This window comes from Oncorhynchus mykiss, chromosome 11 (assembly GCF_013265735.2).
Source record: "Oncorhynchus mykiss isolate Arlee chromosome 11, USDA_OmykA_1.1, whole genome shotgun sequence".
Taxonomy (NCBI): Eukaryota; Metazoa; Chordata; class Actinopteri; order Salmoniformes; family Salmonidae; genus Oncorhynchus; species Oncorhynchus mykiss.
In genome coordinates, this window is record NC_048575.1 from 14,513,977 (window position 1) to 14,537,175 (window position 23,199).

Sequence of the window (23,199 nt, forward strand, 5' to 3'; positions counted from 1 at the left end):
ATGTATCTAGGCAGCAGCCTCTATATGCTAGTGATGGCTGTTTAACAGTCTGATGGCCTTGAGATAGAAGCTGTTTTTCAGTCTCTCGGTCCCAGTTTTGATGCACCTGTACTGACCTCGCCTTCAGGATGATAGTGGGGGTGAACAGGCAGGGGCTCAGGTGGTTGTTGTCCTTGATGATCTTTTGGCATTCCTGTGAAATTGAGTGCTGTAGGTATCCTGGAGGGCAGGTAGTTTTCCCCCGGTGAAGCATTGGGCAGACCGCACCATCCTCTGGAGAGCCCTGCTGTTGCGGGCGGTGCAGTTGCTGTACCAAACGGTGATACAGCCTGACAGGATGCTCTCGATTGTGCATCTGTAAAAGTTTGTGAGGGTTTTAGGTGACAATCAAAATTTCTTCAACCTCTTTAGGTTGAAGAGGCGTTGTTGCACCACACCACACTTCACCACACTGTCTGCGTGAGTGGGCCATTTCAGTTTGTCAGTGACGTGCACGCCGAGGAACTTCAAGCTTTCCACCTTCTCCACTGCAGTCCCATCTATGTGTATGGAGGGTGCTCCCTCTGCTGTTTCCTAAAGTCCACGATCATCTCCTTTGTTGTGTTGACGTTGAGTGAGAGGTTATTTTCCTGGCAGCACACTCCCAGAGCCCACCTCCTCACCTCACCTCTCTGTAGGCTGTCTCGTCATTGTTGGTAATCAAGCACAACTAACTATTACGTTAGTTGTGCTTAGTTTAATGAGTGTTTGTTAGATTAAACATTAAAAAATACATTTTGTTTTCATTTTTTGTTTTGTTTGATCATTTAGGGCCTTATGCAGGAAGTCTGATGTGTGCCTCATTGTGCAGGTGTTTTTCTTCAGGATGGCCCCCACTGTGATGTCAGATAGATCCCCTCTCTGAGTGGTCTGTCCAGGTAAGTGTCACCTCTGGTTGAGAGGACCCAGGGTTCTACAGAGTGCCCTTTAGGTTCCCCAGTAGGAGGTTGTCTTTAACCCAGCATGCCTTAGTAAAGGTGTCACAACACATGACCATTGCCTAGATGTGTATGACCTTATAATGTGAAAAATGGCCTTACAGTTCAATGTTACAGAATGGAGACTCACAGGGTCTTGTCAAGCTCTGCTGTTGATTTTATGTTTGATATCCTCTTATTATTTACATGAAATATTACCAGAAATAAACCCAATACTTAACTAATCAATAGTTTAAAAAAATACTATCGAAATATCATGGCTCTTCAACAGTGGTGTAAAGTAAGGAAGTAAAAATACTTTAAAATACTACTCAAGTCATTTTGGGGGTATCTGTACTTTACTATATATTTTTACAACGTTTAATTTTACTTCACTACATTCCTAAAGAAAATAATGTAATTTTTACTCAATTATTTTCCCTGACCCCCAAAAGTATTTTGGATGCTTAGCAGAACAGGAAAACGGTCCAATTCACAAACTTATCAAGAGAACATCCCCACTGCCTCTGATCTGGCAGAATCCCTAAACACATGCTTAATTTGTAAATGTTGTCTGCCTGTTGTATTGTGCCCCTGGTTATCCTTAAATAAAATAAAATAATAAAATTGTGCCATCTGGTTTGATGAACATAGCCAATTTGAAAATATTTATAGTTGTACTTTTACTTTTGATACTTGAGTATATTTTTGCAATTACATTAACTTTTGATACTTAAGTATATTTAAAACCAAATACTTTTAGACTTTTACTCAAGTAGTATTTTACTGGGTGACTTTCACTTTTACTTGAGTAATTTTCTATTAAGGTGTCTTTACTTTTTCTCAAGTATGAACGTAATATCATGGTTAGGTATACTATATTTATTCAAAAGGAGACCATCGTGCGCTCACAGAAGTTGCGTATACTATTTATATACCATTCACACACGCACACGGACAAACACGCACACGGACAAACACACACACAGCCCCTCGCTCTCTCTGTATTTCCGCTCCTTGAACCGCTGCCTGGATCATCCTGCTGCCTCACTGCGGCCAGTTTTAAAGTGCGTGACGTCGCTTCCTTTCAACATGGCGCAGCTAGGCAGGTTGCTAATGGAAATCTGAGGGATTTACCCCACCTTCTGTCTTTATTTATGTCTGTATGTTAGAGCAACTGCCGCTGTCATCTCGAACAGAATACATCGGTCTGAAACGGCTGCTGCCCTTTGGACAGGCTCCTCGCCCTAATTCCGGTGCGTCATGTATGAGGGCAAAAAGACGAAAAACATGTTTTTAACAAGAGCTTTGGAGAAGATCCTGGCCGACAAGGAGGTTAAAAAGTCTCATCATTCACAATTGCGCAAAGCTTGCGAGGTGGCACTTGGTAAGTTCTGGCATTATCACAATCTGAGGTTGTCATTGATTTGCACACGTCATACATCTCTGCTTATCCTGCTTGATAGGTTTTCGGCTGCTACAATGTCGCAAAAATCTTCATTGAATCTGTTGGCAACATTGTAGAGCTAAACGGGTTATATGGCTTTTCGCCCGATAATTTAGGAGTTATTCTGGTGAAGGATGGGATATAAGTGTTGAATATACAACTATCGAGGTTGCCTTATAGGATCGGAGATAATCATTGTTTAGTTACTATGTGAATACGGAAATGGTGCAAGTGACAGGGGTGGGTGCCTCCTTTGACATTTGCAAGCTGCTACACTAGTTTATTACGCATGTAACTGATCATTCAGCCCTTTTGAAATAAATAGACAGCTATTACCTGAAAGCAAACTGGCACTGTTATTATTACCAATGATACAACCTAATGGAACTGCATTTGTCTGCAAGTCATAGGCTGTAGGCTACGGCCACTCGCAGCCTCTATAGCTACAATTCTTCCTCCAAGAAGAAGAAGCTACCGACAATGTTAATTTCAAATGAATCATATTTCATTACATTGTTAGGACGATATGTGAAAATAATTTAGCCTCAACACTTTCACTTTTTCTGGTGGGATCTTCTGTGTCATACGAAGCAGTGTCTGTCTGCTCTGCTCTGGATATCCAGACTGCCCTGCGTGGCTGGAGAGGGAGTGGTGTTGAAAGAATGTGGCCTATCACCTGGCAGTGAATGTTGGCGACTGTGGTATCTTTGGAGACTGGATCTGCGTTTATGTCCAGGTCTGGGTTGTCCCCAAAAACACCTGCACCGCGGCGGGCAAGTGGCAGATACTTTTGGCCATGTAGTGTATGTTGACACCTGCTCGTTGAACATCTTATTCCAAAATCATGGGCATTAATATGGAGTTGGTCCCCCCTTGCTGCTATAACAGCCTCCAGTTTCCTCCAGCTTCCTCCAGCTTCCAGAGGCAGTTTGGAACTTGGTAGTGACTGTTGCAACCGAGGACAAGTTTTACGCGTTACGCGCTTCACTACTTGGCGGTCCCGTTCTGTGAGCTTGTGTGGCCTACCACTTCGTGACTGAGCCGTTGTTGCTCCTAGACATTTCCACTTCACAATAACAGCACTTACAGTTGACCAGGGCAGCTCTAGTTGGGAAGAAATTTGATGAACTGACTTGTTGGAAAGGTGGCATTCTATGACGGTGCCACATTGAAAGTCACTGAGCTCTTCAGTAAGGCCATTATACTGACAATGCTTGTCTATGGAGATTGCATGGCGGTGTGCTCGATTTTTATACACCTGTCAGCAACAGGTGTAGCTGAAAAAGCCAAATCCACTCATTTGAAGGGGTGTCCACATACTTCTGTCTATATAGTGTATCATGTTACATTATCAGCATGGCATCATTCACACTCGCAGCAGGTGCATTAAGCAGAGGCTCGTCTTTACACTATAGCCTTATCTCCATTGGTCCGATGCCGGGTTGCTTTATGTTGGACATAGAAAGAGGAAGGCTCAACTAAACTTTATGTGAATCATTTCCATCTGTCATGCAACTCAGAACAGGTTTTGTCCTGACAGTTTCTGGTCCGTGTCTCAACACCAGGATGTGTGCTAGGCCTTTTTGGATCAAGTTAGGCTCTCTTCTGCTGTACCAGTAATCTGACACTGCTGGTGAAACAGATTGGCCCACCTTTGTTGTTGAGCAGCCAGTGAGTCGAGCCTGTCTTTGTCTTACTGTACCTGTCTCAACGGTTTTGGGGGATAGGGAATGCACAATACTAGACTACATTGGTATTAGCCAATATGCAATGATATTATAATGTTATTACACTGTTAGTAACACCACTGAGTATTCACTACATGTTAGCATGTTTACTAAAACTTGCTCTTTTAATGTAAATGATCTGAACTATGATAATACAAATATTTTATTAGACATCTTTGTATTCTTTCCCTATTGTCTTACATAGGCTACTGGGTTTATATGAGGATTAGGCTATATACTTCCTGGAGTTGTGTGAGGTTATCTTAAGTAGGAGGAGAGTTCATAGTAGGAACAACGCTCCCCCTGCATTCATAAAGTGAATAGCCCAGATTAGTCAGAGCACCACAGTGTGTGGGTGTTTTAAGAGCCGGGAGTTTACCACTGCTTTATTATGCAGTAGGCCTGTGTCATGGCCTATAAATATTACACATTCTAAAGGTGTGCCTGAATTCGTTTTTTTATTTTTATGATAACCAGCTGTGATTCTATTTAACAGCGTATTGGAGGCATGGATGGACATTTTGAAGGCTGCTCGTCCTAAGACAATGAGAAACTTTTGAGTCTGAAGTAACCACTTCCTGTCTAAACAACTGGGTGACCCATTACCAGTGACTTACATAATCTCTCCTCTTGCCTTGAGGCACAGAGACATCTCAGAGAGAATGCCATTACCAGTCTACTGACCTCTCAATGACAGTCCCTCTGATCATGATACATTCAGTCCTCACTGTCGCCCTCATTGAGACACGTTGTACACACTTCCAAGACAATCCCAATCCCTACCTGCTACCCCTAGTCCCCTACACGCTACCTCTAGTCCCATACACACTACCCCTAGTTCCCTACCTACTACCCCAGTTCCCTACCTACTACCCCTAGTCCCCTACCTACTACCCCTAGTCCCCTACACACTACCTCTAGTCCCCTACCTACTACCCCTAGTTCCCTACCTACTACCCCTAGTTCCCTACCTATTACCCCTAGTTCCCTACCTACTACCCCTAGTTTCCTATCTACTACCCATTGTCCCCTAGCCCTAGTCCCCTACCCACTAGCCCTAGTCCCCTACCCACTAGCCCTAGTTCCCTAGCCCTAGTCCCCTATCCACTACCCCTAGTCCTCTACCCACTACCCCTAGTCCCCTACCCACTACCCCTAGTCCCCTACCCACTAGCCCTAGTCCCCTACCCACTAGCCCTAGTCCCCTACCCACTAGCCCTAGTCCCCTACCCACTAGCCCTAGTCCCCTACCCACTACCCCTAGTCCCCTACCCACTAGCCCTAGTCCCCTACCCACTAGCCCTAGTCCCCTACCCACTAGCCATAGTCCCCTACCCACTAGCCCTAGTCCCTTACCCACTAGCCCTAGTTCCCTAACCACTACACCTAGTCCCCTACCCACTTTCCCTAGTCCCCTAGTCCCCTAGCCCTAGTCCCCTACCCACTAGCCCTAGTCCCCTACCCACTAGCCCTAGTCCCCTACTCACTAGCCCTAGTCCCGTACCCACTAGCCCTAGTCCACTACCTACTAGCCTTATGCTGATACTGAATAGGCAGTGTTGTTCAAAGGCATTGCATGTTACAGCCCTATTTTAACTCTTCTTGTAGCTTTGTGATCTTCATTGTAACACTATCCAAGCATTTGTTTTGTTTTGATGAAAAACGTAAGTTGTCAGCCTCAGATTTAGTTTGTTCTCATTTTCACTGTGAACTTGACCTTTGCTGTTGTTTAGGGATCTATCCTATCCTGCGTCAGCTTGCATAGTGAAAGGTTCTCACATTGTCACAGAGGCAAAACAGTGACGGAAGCAGGAGTACATTCATCCTAAGATCAGAGTAGGTCTGATGAGAGAGATAGGGAGAGAGAGGGAGGGAGAAAGGTCGATGGATGGAAGAGAGACTCTGGAGACATCAAAGATGCCTAGGTGCAGTAGCTGGCGCTGTCCTCCTATTCTGAGAATGCGGTTTATGGTCCATTTGATTCATGATGAATAAATAGTTTGCCAACGCCGGGCTGACTTCCAAGTCCGTAACCAATATGTGATTTTTCTGCAGTGAGATAAATCAGCATATTTACATCCTCCTGAAAACAACCCCAAGTATTTTGGTGCTTGCAGTATGGACTAAATGGGCTAAAAAAATATAACAGATGCTCTCTGTCAGTCCATTGGAAGGTGAGGTAGAGATACCATAATGCTTGTAAACACCTACCTGACACTCTCCAAACAGTTAAGGGGGAAGGGGAGGGGCTACTGTGTTGTTTTCAGACCAAGTTGTTGGATCATCTTTAAACCCAGACGTTGAGTCACGGGGATGGAAGGAGCTGCCAGTCGCAGCGAGGTCAGGGCTCTTCCAGAGGTCAGGGCTCTTCCAGAGGTCAAGGCTCTTCCAGAGGTCAGGGCTCTTCCAGAGTTCAGTAGGGCCGCTGCACATTTCTCTCATTCCACAGTCCTCCGCTTTCCCAGCTCACTGCAGCCTGTGAATACATTCAGTTCACACACACGAGGGCCTGCTGCGGGGATATAGCAGTCTGTCCACAGTATATGCCTACACTGTACAGTATCAGTGCAGTCTTATGCAGTCTTAATCTGGTTTATATACAGTGTATAGCCGTGGTTTCATGACCTTGGTCATATCTAGGATACGTCACTGGCAGTCCTCTGGAAACAGTACTGTCTTTTGTCAGTTTATATGACAAAACAACCAATGTACAGAGTCGTGTAGAGCATCATTGTACCATCTAAACCGCTGTGAAATATGTTTTCAATAACCCAAAATATAGTATTTTCAGCTGTTTGAAGCTGGTGTACAAAACCCAGGTAAAATACGCAAAAACAAAACATAAGAACGGGAAGCATAGAAATAGGGCACATAGAACATATATACCGCTTCTTAGACTTGCTGTCAATGAGAACGCCAGATCAATAACTCACATTTCTATATGCATTTGGTCAGGTCGCCCAAAAAGTTAGATATTGTAGCTTTAATGTTACTGAATCAAGACTGTATCTATTATAACTATAGCAGTAACTACGAATCCTTTTAAATTAAGCTGTCACGTCCTGACCATAGAAAGCCTATATTTTCTATGGTAGAGTAGGTCAGGGCGTGACTAGGGGTTTTAGTCTAGTTTATTATTTCTGTGTGGGGTTCTAGGTTTATTTTCTATGTTGGGGTTTGTGTATGATTCCCAATTAGAGGCAGCTGGTATCGTTGTCTCTAATTGGGGTCATACTTAAGAAGCATTTTTCCACCTGTGGGTTATGGGATATTGTTTGTGTGTAGTTGCCAGTGCGCTGCATTAGACTTCACGTTTCGTTATTGTTCTGTATTGTTTTGGTGAGTTTCTTTATTAAACATGTGGAACTCTGTGTACGCTGCGCCTTGGTCCGATCATCATTATTACGAACAACGTGACATAAGCCATGTGAGCTGACCCATAGTAGATCTCATTTCATTCATATGTTGCGGAAAAGAGGCGTGCAACACATTTCTAATATGCTGCTTAGGGACCTTCCCAAAAGTAAGGTTGACATGAACAAAGTTATGGAGCAACTACTATGGCAAACTGTTTTCCTTCTGAGTGTGGATGGTAATGAAGATGAAGCTATATATAAGTATGAACAGAATATATGATGTACTATTCAGGAAGAATGTGTGCACTGATAGCAGAATACAATTCCTTAAAAGGCCTTTCGGGAATGTTTTTCTCTCCGAAAACTTTTAACAGCTATCTACAGCCTGTTATGGCCTATTTCCCTTCCACTGGGAACAGTACACTTCTGGTCATTAGGCCCACTGAACATATGCCCTCATTAGGCCCACTGAACATATGCCCTCATTAGGCCCACTGAACATATGCCCTCATTAGGCCCACTGAACATGATAATCCCAATAAGGGATCCAAATTCTTATTGCAGCTTTTTCATTGCGACTCCCAAAGGACCAGCATGCACTACAGTGATTATCTTGCACACAAAACAACGGGGTGGAGAGTTTGCTCCATAGTTTTTCACAAAATATACGTGCAACTGGTTATACGGACTGTAAGAAAACCTCATTGGGATACTTGCTGTTGGTTTTGTTTTGGGTTTGTAAGTACTAAGTGCTTATAAATCCAAAACGGTTTTAAGATCAAATATATAAGAGTTTAGAGTAACTAGCATTTAGCCCAAGTGATCAAATGATTCCTATTAGCTCTCAGCTATGTATTATTCTGATTGCTACTTATTTAGCACCATCAAATGGTGCATAGGCTAAGGCATATTTAATTACAGTGGCAAGAAAATGTATGTGAACCCTTTGGAATTACCTGGATTTCGACATAAATTGGTCAACAAATTTGATCTGATCTTCATCTAAGTCACAACAATAGACAAACACAGTTTGCTTAAACTAATAACACACAAATTATTTTATTTCTCTAGTCTATATTGAATACATAATTTAAAGTGTACGTTGGAAAAAGTATGTGAACCCCTAGGCTAATGACTTCTCCAAAAGCTGAGAATTGTTGAGTTACAAAAGTATCTCTAAAAGCCTTGATGTTCATCAGTCCACGGTAAGACAAATTGTCTATAAATTGAGAAAGTTCAGCACTGTTGCTACTCTCCCTAGGAGTGGCCGTCCTGCAAAGATGACTGCAAGAGCACAGTGCAGAATGCTCAATGAGGTTAAGAAGAATCTTAGAGTGTCAGCTAAAGACTTACAGAAATCTCTGGAACATGCTAACATCTCTTTTGACGAGTCTACGATACTTAAAACACTAAACAAGAATGGTGTTCATAGGACACAATGGAAGAAGCTACTGCTGTCCAAAAACAACCATTGCTGCACGTCTGTTTGCAAAAGTGCACCTGGATGATATTCTGTGGACAGATGAAACTACAGTTGAGTTGTTTGGAAGGAACACACAACACTGTGTGTGGAGAAAAAAAGGCACAGCACACCAACATCAAAACCTCATCCCAACTGTAAAGTATGGTGGAGGGAGCATCATGGTTTGGAGCTGCCTCAGGACCTGGACAGCTTGCTATCATTGACGTAAAAATGAATTCCCAAGTTTATCAAGACATTTTGCAGGAGAATGTTAGGCTATCTGTCCCCCAATTGAAGCTCAACAGACGTTGGGTGATGCAACAGGATAATGACCCAAAACACAGAAGTAAATCAACAACAGAATGGCTTCAACAGAAGAAAATACGCCTTCTGGGGTGGCCCAGTCCTAGTCCTGACCTCAACCCGATTGATATGCTGTGGCATGACCTCAAGAGAGCAGTTCACACCAGACATCCCAAGAATATTGCTGAACTGAAACAGTTTTGTAAAGAGGAATGGTCCAAAATTCCTCCTGACCATTGATTGTGCAGGTCTGATCCACAACTACAGAAAATATTTGGTTGAGGTTATTGCTGCCAAAGGAGGCTCAACCAGTTATTAAATCACATCATTTTCCCACCCTGCACTGTGAATGTTCACACGGCGTGTTCAATAAAGACATACAGTATAATTATACATACCTATAATTGTTTGTGTGTTATTAGTTTAAGCAGACTGTGTTTGTCTATTGTTGTGACCTAGATGAAGTTCAGATAAAATTTTATGACCAACTTATGCAGAAATCCAGGTTTTTCCAAAGGGTTCACATACTTTATCTTGCCACTGTATAAAGTAGACAACTTTTCATCATATCCCTAACACTAGGAAAATAAATTCAACACCCAAGGGGAGGCCTAGCCAAACATGGAATACCAAGTTGTGTGAAGTTGAGACGCCAGGGAGCCAGTGCTAACAGAGCATGACTATGGATGAGAGAGTAAATTAGTGTTATTTTTACTTTCAGACTTCTGGAAATATTCACTGCTGCTCTGTTTCTCGCGTAAATGGAGACAGATCGGTGTGTGTGCGTGTGCGTTCTGTCATTTTTGGTTGCATCTTAAAATATGGAGTGAGTAAATTGTCCAAAACCTGGAGCACACGGACTGAAGTGCAGGCAAGTGTGTATGTGCGTGTGTGTGTGTTTGGGAATGGAGTCTGGCCAAGCCTGGCCTACCACAGGGTATTGTTGTTTAGTGTGAATGTGGTGAGTTTAATTTGGTTTGCAGGCTGGCTCTCCCTCAGTGAGGAGCATATGTTGGGCTCTGGGCTGTCTAGAGCGAGAGAAGAAAAGAGGAGTGAGTGGATGGGATGAAAGGGGAGAAAAAAAATTGAGGGGGAGTGGGGAGAGGAGAGAAACGGGAGAGGATACCGAGGAGAAGAGCTCTCTTTTTCTAGCCTTATGGCCTTGGTTAAAGGGATAATCCACCCTAAACCACTGATTCCTATGATTACCAGTGTTCAATAGTGTTAAATAACACTAATATGTGAAAATAATATTTTTTGTGAACAAATATTTCATTTTGTTGTTAAAACAAGGTTGGTAGAAACATGTGAAAATAATTTTTAGAAATCTGTTGCAGCTCGTCTACTATAAAACCCACAATGAAATGCTCTTTCTCTCTGGGCTTGCTGGCAGGCTAGCTAGGTAGCTAGCCATCCAGCACACAATAATACTAAAGTCAATATCAGCATGTGAAGTAGCTAGTTAGCTTAAAACCGCCTAAACAAACTGCAGTATCTCACTGAGTTCAACTTGCAGTTCGTCTCTGCCACTGAGCTATAAACAGCGTCTCTGCCCAGAGCGAGAGCAACGTGACCTTACTTTCCCACAGATACTTTTGAGGTGATGGGAAAACTCCGTTACAATCATATTAACGCACCTTGTGTACTTTGCACATAAGTCGTCAATGGGTCGTGCGGTGCATTCTGGGTGATTCTGGGACAAGGAGAGCTCTCCTTCAAGGAGTGAATGGTAGTCAAAAAAGCACTAACTCAAAAAATGAACTTTAGCATGGATTTTGTGAACAAGAAGTACAACACTGCAAATATTTTTCAAGATGTGAGATAATGAACTTGTTCTCTGTAATATCATTTAGCTTTGGAATTGTGAGATTACGCACTTTTGAGGAAAATAGGCAGGTTTCTCTACTCATACCCTGACTTTCATAAGGGATTGCGTGATGATTAGCTTAGCATGATGCAGCGTGACAATGTGAATGCGATGGGTCGACAGTCAGTTGGGTGGGGCGTTTCTCCATTCATTGCCCAATGGGATTCCTATCTCCTCCTTTCTGTATCATCTCTGTTTCCTACAGACACACAGGGCCCATTGCGACATGGTACTTGAAGAAGAAACTGAGTTGAATAATTTGGTACACTGTTTAGATTGAGCACAGTAAGCAAAATATTGACTTTGTCATGATGATATAAACAGATGGATGTGTTCTAGACACGCCCATACCATCTATTGGCTGATCTGGGGTGCTGGTAATTGTTTTAAAAGCGTTATAAAATGTGATAATGTGTTGTCCCCTATCTCCAGTGATGATACTTATGTAGCTATGACGCGTTCCTAGACGATTTCCTGATTTTCACAGACGGACCACTCAGAAGTTTAATCATGGAATTGTTTATTTTACCCATTAACAGAACATAGTCTTTCTCCAAGTTGACAGGAGTTTCCTGATTTTTATTTCTGGATGTGGATTATCCCTTTAACTGCTCATATAGGCAGATAATCGCACCACAGACAGACAGCTTAGTAGTTTAATTGTAGACCCAGTAGACACCCCATGGTGCACTCCGGTCTCTGCCCCACCAGGCTGTGTGCAGACAGGCAGCTTAGCTCAGATGTAAGCCAGCAGGTTCACTACTACTCACATCATTAGCAGGGAGAAAGTCACTCTCTTTAAGCCCAAACTAGACCTGATAATGAAATGAACCAACTCTTTTCTCTAGAATGAACCAAGTTGGGAGGAAAATTAGCTAATACTCTACAGTTCCTCTATGTTGGGTTTTTCTGTATCGCACCTGTCAAAATATTTTGTTACACTGATACCCCAAACATCCATAATACATGAATGATCCGTGCAAATGCCTCATTCAATATAAGGAGAGGTGACGAAATAATTATGTTTCAGCAGCCAACAAAGAGATGAACGGAGGGAATATTCTCCTCCTCTTTCTCTTGTCATTTGGTGGTGTTGGAAGAGTTAAGAGGCTGATATTTAGCAGATCCTGCCATCTGTGTGCATCTGAGGTGGGCTGATACAAAGCTAATGAGTTACCATACATCACCATAACTAAAGGAGATGGTGAGAGAGGAGGATCAGGAAGGGAGGGAGGGACTGAATGGTGAAGAAAGAGGGATGGAGGAAGGGAGAGAGAGTAAGAGAAAATTGAGGGAGAGAAGAAAGGAGGGTACTGACATATAGAGAGCAAGTGAGGGAGGGAGAGAGAGAAAGAGTAATTGAGATAAACAGAGAGAGATGCCAGCCTGGGCCCCATACTGAGCAGGTTTGAAGGAGTAGGTGGTTGATGAGAGTTGGCCCTTTGGATTCCTGATCAAAAACAAAGACCTCAATAACTGTGTAATAATCAAGGCCTGGTGCAGCAGAAAACCATTTCCCATCTCTCCACTATAGCAGTCAGTCAGTGTAGTGATTCCCAGCATGATTAGACAGGGGCTTTAGCAGGCCTGCGTGAGTAGGCTGGAGGCCCGGGAGTCCATGGGGCTCCAGGCCCACAACACACATTAGGTAGTCCAGACAACCTCTGGTAGCCAGGGTTTCCTGCCTCTCCACTCTTCTCCTCTCCCAAATTTAATTACTGCAGTGCAATCTTTCCTTTGACCCAACACAATGGAAATGTCAGGGGGCTGACTTTCCCCTGGTTCGCCATGACAGCTGCAGCTGCCCTCTGTTTACCGATGCTCAGGGGAGAGATTGAGTTGGAGGTTGCCACCTACAAACAGATTTAGGATCAGATTACTCAACCCTGGTCCTAATGTTAAGCTTCATTGTGTGAGATAATACACAGCCAAAAGTATGTGGACACCTGCTCATCGAACATCTCATTCCAAAATCATGGGCATTAATATGGAGTTGGTCTCCTTTCTTTGCTGCTATAACAGCCTCCACTCTTCTGGGAAGGCTTTCCACTAGACGTTGGAACATTGCTGCGGGGACTTGCTTCCATTCAGCCACGAGCATTAGTGAGGTCGGGCACTGATGTTGGGCGATTAGGCCTGGCTCCCAGTCGGTGTTCCTATTTGTATTTATTATGGAACCCCATTAGCTGCTGCAGTTACACAATTTTAAAAACATTACAATACATTCAGAACAGATTTCACAACACACTAAGTGTGTGCCCTCAGGCCCCTACTCTACTACCACATATCTACAACACAAAATCCATGTATACGTGTGTATATTCATGTGTCTCTGCCTATTTTGGTGTTGTTTCACAGTCCCCGCTGTTCCATAAGGTGTATTTCTATCAGTTAAAAAAAAATCTGATTCTACTGCTTGCATCAGTTACCATGTAGTCATGGATCTATGTAGTTCTGTGCGCATCCCATAGTCTGCTTTGGACTTGGGGACTGTGAAGAGACCTCTGGTAGCATGTCTTGTGGGGTATGCAGGTCTGTCTGAGCTGTGTGCTAGTCATTTAAACAGACAGCTCGGTGCTTTCAACATGTCAATTCCTCTCACAAATACAAGTAGTGATGAAGTCAATGTCTCCTCCACTTTGAGCCAGCAATGCTTTTCGTGTTTTACATATTTAGGGCTAACTTATTCCTTGCCACCCACTCTGAAACTAACTGCAAGTGTAGCGGTCATTTCAGTCGCTGTAGTAGCTGATGTGGATAGTGTTGAGTCATCCGCATACATAGACACACTGGCTTTACTCATAGAGACACTAGCTTTACTTTACTCTAAATGGGTGCTTATTAGTAACTGGGATAAGTAATTTAATAAGTGTGTCAAGTGCAACGTCTGTTTGCTCCTCATTACACCTCACGGACCAACAAATATTCTTTACATCAACAACATAGGAATCACTACAAAACTTATTGTATGACCTCTTATACACTATATTAGGCCCAGCCTTTGGAACTTTGGTTTTCCTAGATATGGCTTCTATATTGTGATCACTACATCCAATGGATCTGGATACTGCTTTCAATAACATTTCTACAGCATTAGTAAAGATGTAATCAATAGATGTTGATTATTTCATTCCTGTGCTGTTTGTAACTACCCAGGTAGGATAACTGATAACCTGAATCAGGTTGCAGGCACTGGTTACAGTTTAAAGTTTTTTCTTGATTTGGCAGCGTGATGAAAGCCAGTCAATATTTAAATCCCCCAGAAAATATACCTCTCTGTTGATATCACATACATTATCAAGCATTTCACACGTTATCCAGATACTGACTGTTAGCACTTGGTGGTCTATAGCAGCTTCCCACCAGAATGGGCTTTAGGTGAGGCAGATGAACCTGTATTTAGAATGAGATCCTCTCTAATCTTTACAGACATCTGGTTCAGAATATAAACAGCAACACCTCCACCACTGGCATTTCTGTATTTTCTGTAAATGTTATAACCTTGTTACTACCACTGTATCATCAAAGGTATTATCTAAATGAGTTTCAGAGATGGTCAGAATAAGAATGTCATCTGTTACTAGCAAGTTATTTTGTGGGCTATTTTGAGCACTTTTCTGGTATGTTTACTTGTTTTCATTGCATTACTGGGAAGCTTAGCAGAAGTAGATATTCTCATGTTATATATGTTAGTGCAGGGTGAGCTGCACACGGTGGACTTCCTACTAGGGCACACCGCCTCAGTGCTAACCTGCATAAATCTGGTTTATAGGCACATGATTGCTGCATACTAAAGCTTTAGGATCAGCAGAGGCATTCAGGCCAGTTAAAGGGACATACATTGTGTCTACCAATGCCCCTGGTGTAATGTACATTTGCTAAAGCATTGTGATGACTCAGTGACACAATGGTAGGGATTAACTGAGCTGGGCTTGAGTCATTGATAAGTAATTGTCTCAACGCAGCCTTTTAATGCTGTGAAAGGATCCAGGACCCCAAATGATTTGGGTGGATCCCAACCTCCTTATAAAGCTTGTTTTGTTTCCAAAAGGTATAGAAATTGTCAACAAAAGTTACACCCATGAAGCTACTATAATCACATAGCCAGTTTTGAAGAGAAAGAATCCTGCTAAAGTGTTCAATGCCACAATTCAGAGAGGGCACAGAGCCACGATATGGTGGGTCTTTTATTAGTGTCTAGCAGAGAGTCAGTCAGCTCTTTAAAATCCAGTTTCAACTGTTCAGAGCTGCCCTTCATAATGTCATTAAAACCAACATGGACTACGATAGAATCAATGTCCATGTCCTGGCGTAGGACATTCGGGAGCAGCTTAGTAATGTAATTTACTTAAGCTCCTGGGATAGGACATTGTTTTTGCACCAGGAACAGTCACATTTCTTACCATGGCGCTGCCCAAAATCACAGCTGGCGAGAAGGATGAGGAAATCCACCCACTCCCATGCTTCACAGGATGGTGCAGGCCTCCGAGAGATGGAGAAGCCCTGCTTGATCCAGAGCAGGGACGGAAGGTTTCTGACGTCGACTTCGAAATCATAGGGGAAGGAGTAGGAGTAGGCACAGCGGCCGCAGACACAGGTACGCCCAGCGACGACGGTGCAGGTTGATCAAGCTCCAGGGTGGCGAAACTATTCGTTGTTTGTATTCGCTCCGGCCCTCTCGTTGACATTGTAGACTGCTTTGCAGGAGGCCGCTATCGTCGTCTTCCATGGCTCGTGACATGCCACCATCGTTGATTGCCATGCTCCTCTTGCTGTGCTCCTTAGACTCCGCTATCAGATGGGGGAGGAGAGCCAGGAGATGGCTCCCCTGGCAAACAAACTCTGGGCAACTGCGGCCAGTCGGATAACAACAAATGACAAGACGGAGATGCATCCAACATGCACAAACGCCGTCCAGCCACCGGCGTAGAAATAGTAAACATTCCACTCTGCGTTTTACCCAGTTTCTTACGTAGGCTGGCGACCTGCGTGATCAAGGAAGCCACCTCAAGCCTATAATCCTCGACAAGCAAACAATTGCCTCATTGGAACTCTGAGTGATCCAGTTTGTCTTGAAACAAAGCGTAGTATATACAGCTCCTACAGCGCTGGAACCGTACAGACAAAGTAGGCTCCATTGGAAAACGAATCTGGGACTAACTTCGTTAGCTTAATGGCTAACGTTAGCCGCTTAGCTAGATTAGTGGCTCTTTCAAGCCATTCTACAGCGAATTCATCCCAAAGGTGTTCAATGGGCTTGAGGTCAGGGCTCTGTGCAGGCCAGTCAAGCGCTTCCACACCGATCTCGACAAACCATTTCTGAATGGGCCTCATTTTGTGCACGGGGCATTGTCATGCTGCAACAGGAAAGGGCCTTCCCCAAACTGTTGCCACAAAGTTGGAAGCATAGAATTATCTAGAATGTCATTGTATGCTGTAGGGTTAAGATTTCCCTTCACTGGAACTAAGGGGCCTAGCTCAAAACATGAAAAACAGCCACAGACCATTATTTCTCTTCCACCAAACTTTATAGTTGGCACTATGCATTCGGACAGGTAGTGGCCTTCTGGAATCCGCCAAACCCAGATTTGGCCGTTGGACTGCCAGATGGTGAAGTGTGATTCATCACTCCAGAGAATACGTTTCCACTGCTCCAGAGTCCAATGGTGGAGAGCTTTACACCACTCCATCCGACGCTTGGCATTGCTCATGGTGACATTAGGCTGGTGTGCGGCTGCTTGGCCATGGGAATCCATTTCATGAAGCTCCCGACAAACAGTTCTTGTGCTGACGTTGCTTCCAGAGGAAGTTTGGAACTCGGTAGTGAGTGTTGGAACAGAGGACAGTCCATTTTTTTTTTCAGCACTCGCCGGTCCCGTTCTGTGAGCTTCTGTGGCCTACCACTTTGTGGCTTAGCCGTTGTTGCTCCTAGACCTTTCCACTTCACAATAATAGCACTTACAGTTGATCGGGGGAGCAGGGCAGAAATTTGACTTGTGACAAACTGACTTGTTGGAAGGGTGGCATCCTATGACGGTGCTACTTTAAAAGTCACTGAGCTCTTCAGTAAGGCCATTCTACGGCCAATGTTTGTCTATGGAGACACACACAGTTTTGTGTATATATAGTGTATCTGACCCTGGGCCAGTGGTTAAAGAGCATCTGAGAGAGACTGATCTGCATGTGTGTGCACACGCATTTGTTTATGTTTTATTATCATACATTTTTTACCTTTTGTTCAACTAGACAAGTCAATTAAGATCAAATTCTTATTTACAATGGCGGCCTTCCCCGGCCAAACCCTCCCCTAACCCGTCCTATGGGACTCCCGATCACGACCGGTTGTGATACAGCCCGGGATCGAACCAGGGTCTGTAGTGACGCCTCAAGCACTGATATGCAGTGCCTTAGACCGCTGCGCCACTCGGGAGGCTCCAGTGTGTGTTCAGTCCCACTTGACAACCTCATCACTGACGTTCAGGTTTTCTTCAGAATGAAGGCCACATAGGAAGAGATGTTCACAGGCAGTCCAATATCACTGACCAGACTCGTCTTTGAAGGCAGTGGCTTTTGAAATGCAAAATCTTCTCCTGATAACAAAGCACGTCGCTGACAGTGGCTCAGCAGGTTGTTGTGCTGGTGTGCGGTTGAGAATGAGATTACCAACTAAGGAACAGCTCCATACTACTTGTCAGAGAACTGATACTCTATACTGGCTGTTTGGGTGGGATTGGTGTGGGCCGTGGGGGGTGGGGGGCGTGGTGGGATCCGTGGGTGGCTTTTGAACATTTCTTTGGATTCCTCATGTTTAACTCCTTGTTCAAAAAAACGTTTGGTCCAAATCGGATGTTACTGTAGGTAGTATATTTATTGAATAGTATATAAATCCTATAGATTAAAATGGACAGTTTGGGTGCAATCGATTAGCTTAATTTCTCAGAGATCAAATTATATTTGAAACGAACAATGTTTCAGGAACGCTAATCTTATTTGTTTTCAGAACAATCTGAGATGGTGGCTGTCAAGCCTCTTTCTTGTGTTTTTAGGGCTCAATGCCCAGATAAACTGTTCTTATGGCACTCAGTGTTATTAGTGTGTCTACATTTCATTGGCTTTACGTTTTAAATATCTCCTTCCCTACCAGTCAGCCTCTATAGCAACACTATTCTGTCCAATATGCTGTGTATTGATCTTTGTAGCCTTGGGGGGAGGGAAGAATCACTGGATTAGTGAGGCAAGTGAAGCAGAGATGAATGAATGCTGTGTTTATACACACACACACAGAGAGAGAGAGCAAGAAGAGAGAGCGAGAAGAGAGCGAGAAGAGAGAGCGAGAGAGGTGCCGCCACCGTGTCTTGGGTGTTTCAATCTGCATTGGATTCATGACAGATTCAGATGGGTGGAATGCCTTTGATATGGAAATGCCACTGCAGGAGATGGATGCTCTCACACCCACACACACAGCTCAGGTGACTGAACCTGAGAATGAGATTGACCTGTGACCCCCTGATGTGTGTGTATGTGTGTCACACGTAGAGCATGAGAAAACAGTCTGCTGTGTCCTGACCTGTCTATGGTAGGAGGTTATGTCCTTCCTTCCCCCTATCCTCCTCCCTTCTTCCGCATGGTGTGTGTGTGTGCGTGTGTGCGTGTGTGCGTGTGTGCGTGTGTGCGTGCGTGCGTGTGCGTGCGTGTCACTGCCAGGGCGGGAGCTGCTTATTGAATTAGTAGTGTTGATCAAACAGCTTGAGTCAGCAGGAATCCTTTTCCAGGTGAAGTAGTCAGCCCATAGAAATAGATTGTAGCCTTCCAGCCGTGGCATCGCTGTGTGCCAGCTTGTACGCATCATCAAACTGCTCATCTGCGTGTGCTTGCTCCCAAATAAACCTTCCAATACCTATTCAATACCCTTTGAATAAAGGAGGATTGGAGGTGAGCTTTCAAACAGGACGTTGTCTTTTTAGCTTGAGTTTCTTGAATCTGCAGTCACTGCAAATCATGAGAAGATAGACACTTTTAGTTTGTTTCTTGCTGTGGCCACTGGTCAGGCCCTTATTGTCAGGCAGTTGTATCAGACATTCAATACAATCCTTAACTATCAAGTAGCCAGCACATAGTTCTGAGTGGGGTGTGTTCATTGCAGTGTCTCAGTGACGAGCCTGTCATCTGAAGAAGGCTGTTTCCAATGAGTTTGATGTTGTTTATGAATTTCAGGAAGCGTTCGTTCTGGTTCTCCATTGGCCAGGGAGAGGACAGCAGGTATTGTGTAGGTGAATAATATCAGTTTCCAGTATAAGGGGAAGTTCATGTGTGTATGTGTTTCTGTCTGTTTGTATCTTTGTGAGTGTTTTCCTGTGTGCAGGTTATTATAGCTAGTGGTAATACCCGTTCCATCCACACCTAGTGAGTCCAGGCAGTGAGACTGGTGTACAGGGAGGCTCAGTCTTTACACTGACATTGTTTGACAGGTTTTTAAAAAATGTAAAAAAGCAACACCTCACGGAACAACGCCTCTCCCCATGTGACCCACTTGTTGTGTGTATATAATGACATGTATGTGTAACTGATAGATACACACACACACACACACTTCATGTTAATGTTTTTAAATGTATGTAAATTGTAAATTATTTTTTTGTTATGTGTCAGACCCCAGTAAGACTAGCTGTTGCCATTGGCGTCGACTAATGGGGATCCTAATACATCATATCAAATCAGGGAGTTCTAAGCCCTCTTTACACTGACATTCTGTTTGACAGAGTGACAGCCTGATGGGGTGTTAAAGGGCATGACTGTCCTCTTGGATACTAGGGACGAAGCGGCTGTACAGACAAATCTCACTCGTACTTAGATAGCATGGAGAGATGACTGCAGGGGTGGAGCCTGGGCTGACACTCTAGAGGCCTAGTTTCAAGTAGGATAGCAGCCTACACAAGAAATAACTAATAACCATCTAGATGCCACCTTGATACACACATACAGTCTAGAGGTCGACCGATTAATCGGAATGGCCGATTTCAAGTTTTCATAACAATCGGTAATCGGCATTTCTGGACACCGATTTGGACGAATTTTTAAAAATGTATTTTTTATTTAACATTAAAAAAATCATATTTGATACCTTTATTTAACTAGGCAAGTCAGTTAAGAACACATTCTTATTTACAATGACGGCCTAGGAACGGTGGGTTAACTGCCTTGTTCAGGGGCAGAACGACAGATTTTTACCTTGTCAGCTCGGGGATTCAATCTTGCAACCTTACGGTTAACTAGTCCAACGCTCTAACCACCTGCCTCTCATCGCACTCCACGAAGAGCCTACCTGGTACACAAATGCAGTAAGAAGCCAAGGTAAGTTGCTAGCTAGCATTACACTTATCTTATAAAAAACAATCAATCAATCATGATCACTAGTTATAACTACACATGGTTGATGATATTACTAGTTTATCTAGCGTGTCCTGTGTTGCATATAATCGATGTAGTGCGCATTCGCGGAAAAAGGACTGTCGTTGCTCCAACGTGTACCTAACCATAAACATCAATGCCTTTCTTAAAATCAATACACAGAAGTATATATTTTTAAACCTGCATATTTAGCTAAAATAAATCCAGGTTTGCAGGCAATATTAACCAGGTGAAATTGTGTCACTTCTCTTGCGTTCATTGCACGCAGAGTCATCCGACCATTGATATGGTCAAATCCGGAAACTATCATTTTGAAAACAAAACGTTTATTATTTTCGCATATATGCATATGCAATAATAATAAACGTTTTGTTTCCGGATTCGACCATAATAATGACCAAAGGCTCGTATTTCTGTGTGTTATTATGTTATAATTAAGTCTATGATTTGATAGAGCAGTCTGACTGAGCGGTGGTAAGCAGCAGCAGGCTCGTAAGCATTTATTCAAACAGCACTTTCGTGTGTTTTGCCAGCAGCTCTTCGCTGTGCTTCAAGCATTGCGCTGTTTATGACTTCAAGCCTATCAACTCCCGAGATTAGGCTGGTGTAACCGATGTGAAATGGCTAGCTAGTTAGCGGGGTGCGCGCTAATAGAGTTTCAAACGTCACTCGCTCTGACACTTGGAGTGGTTTTTCCCCTTGCTCTGCATGGGTAACGCTGCTTTGGGGGTGGCTGTCGATGTGTTCCTCGTTCGAGCCCAGGTAGGAGCGAGGAGAGGGACGGAAGCTATACTTTTACACTGGCAATACTAAAGTGCCTATAACAACATCCAATAGTCAAAGATATATGGAATACAAATGGTATAGAGAGAAATAGTCCTATAAATACTATAATAACTACAACCTCTTACCTTGGAATATTGAAGTCTCATGTTGAAAGGAACCACCAGTTTTCATATGTTCTCATGTTCTGACGTTAACTTTTTTACATGGCACATATTGCACTTTTACTTTCTTCTCCCACACTTTGTTTTTGCATTATTTAAACCAAATTGAACATGTTTCATTATTTATTTGAGGCTCAATTGATTTTTATTGATGTATTATATTAAGTTAAAGTAAGTGTTCATTCAGTATTGTTGTAATTGTCATTATTACAAATAAATCTAAAAAAAATCGGCCGATTAATCGGTATCGACTTTTTAAAAGTCCTCCAATAATCGGTATCGCCGTTGAAAAAAAATCATAATCGGTCGACCTCTAATCCCGACGACACACTGAGCGTAAATATATATATTGATTGCAATTATTCTCGAGTGAGTGAGCGTTCATGTGCAAAGGATTAGCATTTCAATTGTTATAATTATCAACTTTGTAGTGTCTCATCTCAGTCGACCCCCACTTCCCCTTTTTGTCCACCAAGCCGCGATACCTGTTTATCCCACTAGGGAAACTCTGTTATCATTTCCTTGTAACTATCTACTGTTTGTTTATGCATTTCTCTGAATTACTTAGTTAGTAAATAAATGATTTAAGACAATAGATTTATGAATGACTCATAGTGAAGACTGGGTTTGTGCAGATAACCAACAATTTATGACGTTTGGAATGAGACTAACGTGAGGTAAAATAAATAATTAATTAATTAAGAAGACTATTTGATCAGATATTAAAATATATCTGAAAAGTTGTATTTGGAAAATTATGATTTTGTAATCTGAATATTTTCCTTGTGGCCAGACGGAAGCCACTCCTCAGTAAAAGGCACCTGACAGCCTGCTTGGAGTTTGCCAAAAGGCACCTAAAGACTCTCAGACCACGAGAAACAAGATTCTCTGATCTGATGAAACCTAGATTGAACTCTTTGGCCTGAATGCCAAGTATCACGTCTGGAGAAAACCTGGCACCATCCCTACGGTGAAGCATGGTGGTGGCATGCTTCGTGGGGATGTTTTTCAGCGGCAGGGATTGGAGACTAATCAGGATCGAGGGAAAGATGAACGGAGCAAAGTACAGAGAGATCATTGATGGAAACCTGCTCTCAGACTGGGGCGAAGGTTCACCGCAGGAGTGGCTTTGAGACAAGTCTCTGAATGTCCTTGAGTGGCCCAGCCAGAGCCAGACTTGAACCCGATCGAACATCTCTGGAGAGACCTGAAAATAGCTGTGCAGCAACGCTCCCCATCCAACCTGACAGAGCTTGAGAGGATCTGCAGAGAAGAATGATAGAAACCCCCTAAATAGAGGTGTGCCAAACTTGTAGCATCATACCCAAGAAGACTCAAGGCTGTAATCGCTGCCAAAGGTGCTTCAACAAAGTACTAAGTAAAGGATCTGAATACTTATGTAAATGTGACATTTCCGTTTTTTATTTGTAATACATTTGCTAAATTGTCAAAGACTTGTTTTTGCTTCGTCATTATGGGGTATTGTGTGTAGATTGAGGAGGGGGGGAAAAACAATTGAATCCATTTTAGAATAAGGCTGTAACGTAACAAAATGTGGAAAAAGTCAAGGGGCCAGAATACTTTTCAAATGCACTGTACATATTTCACGAGGAGTAGCCTATAGATTTGTTCTCTCCTTTGTTCTCTCCTCTCCTTTTAATAAATTATCAAAAATGTTAAGACCTGTTTTTGATTTGTCATTATGGGGTATTGTGTGTAGATTGAT

The 23,199-nt window shown here is 43.1% G+C and overlaps 1 protein-coding gene across 4 annotated transcripts in view; it reads left to right on the forward strand.

The window, feature by feature from the left end:
* Positions 1-1,959: 1,959 nt before the first annotated feature.
* LOC110535318 (brefeldin A-inhibited guanine nucleotide-exchange protein 1) overlaps positions 1,960-23,199 on the forward strand; it is a 96,640-nt gene continuing 75,400 nt past the window's right edge. For all 4 annotated transcript variants that reach the window (XM_036934957.1, XM_036934958.1, XM_036934959.1 and 1 more), the window contains exon 1: positions 1,960-2,343. In XM_036934957.1, coding sequence (XP_036790852.1) covers positions 2,220-2,343 — 124 coding nt within the window. In that variant the 5' untranslated portion in view covers positions 1,960-2,219. The remainder of the gene's footprint in view (positions 2,344-23,199) is intronic.